This window comes from Gavialis gangeticus, unplaced genomic scaffold, assembly GCF_001723915.1.
Source record: "Gavialis gangeticus isolate Ggan-Ray unplaced genomic scaffold, GavGan_comp1, whole genome shotgun sequence".
Lineage (NCBI taxonomy): Eukaryota > Metazoa > Chordata > Crocodylia > Gavialidae > Gavialis > Gavialis gangeticus.
This window is the reverse complement of record NW_017728998.1, coordinates 44219181-44226927: the sequence shown is the minus strand read 5'-3', so window position 1 is coordinate 44226927 and position 7747 is coordinate 44219181. Positions and strand designations below refer to the sequence as shown.

General features: G+C 40.5%; 1 protein-coding gene across 1 annotated transcript in view; it reads right to left on the bottom strand.

Moving 5' to 3' along the window:
* The window catches only part of GLG1 (golgi glycoprotein 1), a gene marked incomplete at its 5' end in the record, with an annotated part of 79545 nt that extends 72003 nt beyond the window's left edge, over positions 1-7542 (bottom strand). The window contains 3 exons of the mRNA XM_019505298.1: positions 2141-2356; positions 4976-5062; positions 7477-7542. Coding sequence (XP_019360843.1) covers positions 2141-2356; positions 4976-5062; positions 7477-7542 — 369 coding nt within the window. The remainder of the gene's footprint in view (positions 1-2140; positions 2357-4975; positions 5063-7476) is intronic.
* Positions 7543-7747: the final 205 nt, after the last annotated feature.

The window sequence follows — 7747 nt, the reverse complement described above, 5'->3', positions numbered from 1 at the left end:
CTTCCCCAACCCCCACTCAGCATCAGGCCACTCGCCACCCCCCTCCCCACCCCAGGCGTGCACTTATTAAAAAGGGGGCTGCCGTGGGTACACTTATTAAAATAGGTTGAAAACTCCTGTACTACAAGATTGGCTGAAGTGAACTTCTCACAAAAGTGAAGATTTCTAACAAGCAAACAGTTCAGAGCTTCCCACCTCTGCTTTGTTTCTCATAACATTTTTTCATTTCTCCATTGTTGGATTTAACCTTTAACAGCTTACCATATTTACTCAAGTCCAAGATAAGGTATTCCAATCCCTCCCCCACACCCAAGTGTAACACAGGGAAAAGCCTCCCATCTTGGATTCAAGACCTGGGGTGGGGGCAAGGTGCAGAGGAGAGGGCAGGCAGATGTTGCAGCACTGACTCTGGTGCTGACCTGAGCTTATGGTCAGTCAGAGCTGCACCAACCCTTGCCTCCTTTGCCTTCCATTTCTGCCCCCCCAATCCTGCCACTTCAGACCTGCTCCAGCCCAGAGCGCATGGCTGCTCTGATCCCTGTCTGGCCACATGGCAGTCCTGCCAGTGGCAGCTTCAGCTGCAGGGTAGCCACAGCCCAGCCAGGCAGATCCCAAAGTGACCATGTGCTTGAATCCCCAGGCTGGAGGACAGCTGAAGCAGGGGGCAGGGCCACCAGGGTGTGCTGCTGGTGTGCAGACAGCAGCAGGGGGTGGGTGTGCGTGTGTGCGTGCACGCGGGGGGGAGAGGAACAGATGGACAGGGCCGCTTAACTTCTTCACCACCAGCCCCCCAACCAACTTCCTCCCACCACTGCTACTTGCCCCACTGCAGCAGTGGGGGAAACAAATTAAAGATGACCTCCCCACATAATCATACCCTATACATGGAAAATTATAACAAATGTATTAATTTTCCATGTATAGAACCTAATTATTGGAGGGTCATCTTGAATTCAAAGTTGCCTTTGTTTCAGGTAAATATGGTAATACTTCCCAGCACTGAAAACTCAAACATTAAGTTTAGTTTGTTTGAACTTACCACAAAACAAATTATGGAGTTACATATGGTGACAGAAGGATCATTACATTAGCTATGATGAAACAGAAAGGATGAGATAGTGCCTAAAATGTCTTCCCACTTCCTCTAGGTACCTTACCCCAAATTTGATTTTTGTCTTAAGTGGCTCATTAAGAAAAAGAACTAAAACAGATGCAGCCTATACTGGATATTACCTCACATTTCCAATGAAAAAAAGTGAGGCTGCTCGGGTTGATGAATTACTGCAAGGGCTGGAAGATGGAATGGAGACAAGACAGCCAAAGAGGAACAAACATTAAAAACCCTCAAAACTGAGCACGTGCAGCTCTTCTATCTTAAAGTGAAAGGCATGAAACAAAGTGACAGGGTTTATCTTAACTACTCTGAAATTAACCACGGCAGAACAAAAGGATTATAGTTTTTATATAAATAAAAAAGTTTAAGTATTAATGATACCAGAAGTCCCAAAGTATCCATCAACAAAATGTTCCTTTTGCTTCTTGCGACAAGTGGCATGCCATGCAAATAAAAAGGTCAAATAAAAAAAAAAAAAAACAAAAAACACCAATCTGGACAACAAGACCACTCTACTTCATCTTGAATCAACTCCAAGAAACAAGATATGGGAAAGGACAGGCCACAACAGCAACTTCCTTGATAATCTTCCAATGTTAGGGATGGCAATACAGGCCAAAATTAGTCTGGCAACAGCTCTAGTCAAAGCTGGCTACAGGATTCATCCTATAAAGCCTTGGCTGCACACAAGTATGGTCAAAAAGGATATAGTCTACTAGTTCAGACTGTGAGGGGATAGAAATAGAGACAAAAGTGGGTGGGTTAGCAGCAAAACATTTTCCCCAGTATTCCAATAGAAACTTGGAGTACTAATAAAAACCCAAACAAATCATTAGCCAAATTATTACTTGAAATAAGAATACTGTTCTATTTACTTCTTTGAGCGTGTTACCATTTTCCAGCTTTGCTATTAAGATTACTATACATAAAAGTCTGACAGTAGCACCTAAATTCTTTAAGTGAATGATCTTTGACCCTTTGAGATCCCTCCCCACCGCAAATCTCTCTCATTTGTCTTCTGAATACCTTTTCTCCAGGTCGAATACTGCCACATTTGAGAAAGTTGATATCAGCCTTGCAGTCTTCCATGAAGCCACAGATCAGACGGTAATCACTGAAGACTATGGCTGTCATTTTGGTGATATACTGATGACACTGGTATTCAGTGATGTTACCTCTGTGTTCCACCAGACAGGACACCAAATAGCCTCTTTTAACTGACTCCTCTGCACAGTCTTTGATCTGCTCAAAGAAAAGAATATGTTCAAATTTACACATCTTTTAATGTTAATTATCAAAAAAATCTCAGAACACTGAGGAAGTTTCAGGAAATGAAAAGAAGCTACTTTTGGTTCTATATATAAAAAGGACATCACAAGATTACCTAGGTAATTACAAGTCTTTCAGCCTGACCCTCAATCAGAAAAATGGGGAAATGGCTAATTTGAAGGGCAGATAAGAATTAACAAATTAAAAATTGGACTTTTTAAAATTTAAGTCAGCATATTTTTTTAAAAAGCATCTTAATAAAAAAAATCAAGTAAAAAAAGCTATATAAAGATAAGTTTTAAATTTAAGATATGTTAGAATTCAAAGATGCAAAGAATAAGGATTATAACTTTATAACTATATACTATTTGAGACATTTATGTAACCTTTTTAGAAACATTTTATAAATAGGTCACAAAAGACCACAGGCTATAATAGGGGCCCAATCTTATGGGGTTCCTAGAGGCTCCTCTATAGATTAGTAAAGCTTAAAAAAAATACTCTACCCTATAGGACTAAGTGCTCAGTCTAGAAGATCCCATTAAGCATCTCTGTGATGCTTAGTTTCAGTTCTCAAACTGTGAATTTGTGTCTCCAGAGATAACATCCTCATTAACAGCAATATATGAAGATGAGAAATAACAGACTTGATTACCTACCCTCAGCCCTACTGCATCTCTACAAGTTTGCGTGCACACAGTCAAGCCCTTCCCTCTATTCATTTAACTTCTTGAAACTTTGCACTTTTAGAAAGAGGTTTGTTGGGGGTGGTGTAGATCTGGACAAGGGGGAGGATTCTGGAGATCAGTGCAAGGAGGAAGGGGCAGCAGAATTAAGAGAAATGTTTTGAGCAAACTATTCCAGAAGTCTTGAGGGATACATTTCTGAGTATAGAGTCTCCACTGATTTGAGAACTAGTGAGAGAATGGTACTGGTAGAAGGGGAAACCCAACATGGCACAAGGCTTGCAAGGCCATAAGAGACCTTGGTTGGGAATATTTTAATGAAGGTTAAACCAAACAACAAAAATGTACTTTTTGTGGAAAACAATGATTAAATTGAGACTTCCCGACTAGTGATTTAAATCAAATCTGCCCTGCTAATTTGGGAACCTAGTTAATACAAACCAGTGTGAGTTTACGATAAAAGCATCTTGCCATGCTAACTTGATATACCTTTTTCACATTGCAAGTTTGGTGAATAAATGCAATACCACTGATGCAAGAAAACAATATATTATGTCTGTATGGCCAAATATAAAGTCTTAACTAGGAACAATGAGTGCAGGCCATACTTGCATGATGGACTCTAGCGTAGAAAGCAGTGACTCCAAAAAAAGGAACTCAGGGGTCTTATGGCTAAAACCAAAAAGCAGCAACACCACGGCCAAAATGCTAGCAACTGATCTTCACTAATGCCCCAGGAAGGGTAACATCAGCAGAGTTATATGGGAAGTAATACTACTGGAAACCGTAAGAAAAACATTAAATACAGACAGAGATTGGGAAGAGAAAGAACAATCCATGTAATGAGTTATCTTTTGAAAGCAACGTAGAAGCCATCATTAAAAGCAAAATCATTATACAGAAGCCATGATAACAGCTGGATGAAGTCACACAAGCAGATATGAAATTACTTTAAACTCAGTTTCCAGAATACACGTATCTGCTTTACACTGCACACATTTAACCACTAAAACCAAAGATTATTTCACTATTCAAGCCAAACTTCAGTTGGACAATCAGTGTTCACATTCTGAATGGCATTATACACCCAATTCTACAGCATCTCATGTGCTTTAGAGTATGTAAACCTTAAGAGTAGATTTCTGCTCAAGCATTTCCTATTGTGCTTTGCAGTTCCATGTGCTGCTGCAAAAGAGTTTTGTTCACCATACAATGCTGTGTAACACATTAATTTAGGTTTAAGTACACAAGTTCTCTCTGAGTACATGTTACCTTGAAAGAACATTAGACCCAAGTATTAGTTAAATCTAGGTAATTTAGAGTCATCAGAAAAACTTAACAGAAATTTAAGCCTCTGAAAGATGTGGAGATAGACGCCATACCATGAGACATTAACCTTCCCTTCTTTACATTACGTACAAAGAATAAAAAACGTATATGCCAAAGATTACTGGGTCTACTGTTTTACACATACTTGATATGAACAGATCTAGACAGACATTAATATAAACACAACGGATTAGGAAGAATTGTGTCCCAAATACCAAAATGCATGACAGGATGTGCAATTTTTGGTATCTAGGATAAAATTTCTCAGACCCCACTGCATGCTCAGACCTTTAATGTCACATAATGCAGCCCAGCGTGGGGAACCAGTCCCCAGTGCCAGGCTATGCGCATCATGGCTTTAAAGGTATCCATGTGTGGGATGCCAATGCGTTTCCCACTTGCTGGCAAGTTTAAAGCCATGCCATGCAGCTTGGCATTGGGCTGCACAACACAGCTTTAAACATCTCTAAATCATCTCTTACCTAGAGAGGTTCAAAATGTTCATTAGATTTAAAATGATATCTGCTTCAGTAGTTAAACCACCCCCAAAAATGAGACAATAAGCCATCCCTCTTACCTCTGCTATGGTGGATTTACAGACATCTCTGGCCACGGAGTCAAACTTTGGGTCTGTAGTCAGGTTAGCCTTGTAGTTCCACAACAACTATATGAAAGAAAGAGAGGGGAAAAGAATGTTATTTGGGGTTAGAGATCTCCTATACAGGGGATGCATCTACACAAGACATTAACTGTGCAGTAGCCCAATTCTACTGTGCAGAAGCATACAACGTATAGCTCAGGGATGACAAGCAAGCACTAGCTTCAGTCTAGAACTAGATTTAAAGCAATTTCTTTCAGTTAAGCTGACCAATATCCAGCTTCACAAATGTAATCTTCCATATTCAAAATTGTGAGACAAAGTTACCAGTGGATTTATTTTTGCAACTTTTTATTTCTCCCACTAGATCATCACCAAAACTAGTTCTCTTCATGTGAGCATGAACTGACTTAGAATGTGTTGCATCCGTTTTCAGAACTAATGGAATTGGGGTCATAAGACAATGGAGAGTCCATAAATTAACATATACTGAAAATTCAGGAAAGTCCCCATACTGATGCCTTCAGTCCACTAAATACACACATGCTGTGGCTTAGGTGTACTATGCAACACATTCTTCAGAAACATGGCAGGTAACAGACTGGACAGGGTTTATTAACGAAAACCTAGAACCTGGCTAGAGTTTAAGTGAGCTGTGCATTCAGTCCCCCGTTTGCTTCTCTTTGGAGGGCTATTACCTCAACAATATCCAGGGTAAACTGCAGTGCGACAGGCCACTCCAAATCTATGGGTTCTCTTTTGGCATGTTCATGCAATTATGGTGCAATAAAATACAGAATAAGCCACAAAATTATTACACGAAGTACAAGTAATAATTTTGCAGCTGGTTGTCATTGCACCTTAAAACAGAATGTGGGGCTGGTGAACTCAGGGGACTGGCAGCTTAAGTCAGCTTGCTGGCACTCCCAGCCACAGGCACACTACTTGCTACCAGTCGATGTAGTGGGAGCCCAGGATCATGGTCCTGGGCACTCCCAACCATGGCTCGCTCCCCACACTAGCAAGTGAATGGAATTGGGATCTGATCTCTATTTCCACAATGATGCCTCCTGCTATGCACATGCAACACAGCAAGAGGTGTGACTGTTAAGATTAGGGATTAGATCTAATTTTGCCTTTGAATGCAAAACATTTATGCGCTTTATGTTATAAAACAGCCTAAAACACATAAATGTTGTTATTTCAAATGCTAGTTTGTCACATCTAATTAAATCGATATTCAGTGGTCAAGTCCATCCTCTATCACACTTACTATCCTTTGATGCATGACCCAAGAGATACATGAACCAAGAAAGAGAAAGACACGCACATCTTGTGTGTCAAAAATGTGGCAGAAGATGTGTTATGACCCACACAGAACTTTGGAACTTTCAGGTGACGGCAGCAACTCTCACAAAGCAGTCCCACAAAAGTCTTTTCTTTGCTGGCACTCAAAAAATTAAGCAAAGATGAGAGGACTTTTTGGAAAGGGTGAGATGGACTCTTGTGCATGTGCATACATACACATAAACTGTAGTGCCCTCACCCATGCTCCTATATACTGGGCCCTAATGAGGGCTCCTCTTGGAACCATACCCTGCTCCCTGCATTCGTAAAACAATTAAGTATTTTAAGGCCGACTAAGCAGTAGATCCAAACTAGAGTGCAGCTCCAACTCAGATACTAACGCATGACTCCTTTGATTTCTGGGGAGACTTGGGGGTGGCCTGGGGCAGTTAAGTATTGTAGGTTTTTAAACTGATGGACCTGAGGCCTTGGCCTCACAAGTTTATATGATTAGGAGAATTTACAGCTTGCACTTTCTTTCAGAATACACCTGAGGGATGACACCAACAGGCCTTTGAGGAACATTCCTATTTCACAATGCAAGCATCAGTTCACCACATGGTTCTTTCAGGACACTTGAATCATCCTTATCAGGACCTGATGTTTCAGGAACTCAAAAACAACTGTTAAATACCAACAGCTGTACTATTTTACAAGCTACTCAATCTCACTGATTTCACCAATGCAAACTAGATCAGTAAAAGCTACTGAGTTTTGCTTGACAGTGAAACTATTCAGGTTATCATCTAATAACCTCTAAGCATTTATTTTATGCTGCATTTGCATCCCGGCTCTTTCAACAGGGACTTTTTGCCAGTCTCATTTATCTGGCATGTAATGCCACACAGAGCGAGGGTATACGGCAAAAAAGGCTTTAGCTGACCCACTCTTCGCCGTATCAAAGCAGTAAAAATAGAATTTAATAAACTTTGTGCCATTTCATTATGCTTAGTGAGTTTTTCCCTTTCCTGCTGAGAGAAGAGAGTTTCCTGATCAGAAAAACTGAGATTATATGGAGATTAAAAGGGGACATGTTTTCTTCCATTACCCATAATCACATTAGCCCCTTAGTGCCTCGGGGAGAAGAAATACAATAGCTAGTTACAAATGAAAGAAAATGAAGCAATACTTACGTGGTTACATTCTGAAGAGATTTCATTGTCAGGCTGCAGTGAAGGGAAAGGAAAAAGAAAAACATGTTAGTCCAGATCTAATGTTAAATCTGCAAAATCCTTGTGAGGTGAGATCTGGAGTGTAAAATTTCTTGTCTGACAGGAGTGACCAAGGAGTGTGCCATGTTACCATTCAGCAGGGATCTGAGGGGTGAAAGGGTTGGGGAAGATTTACTTGTTGTCCTACTGATAGGGGCAACCAAGAGTAAGGGGTGGAAGTGAAAGGAGGGGA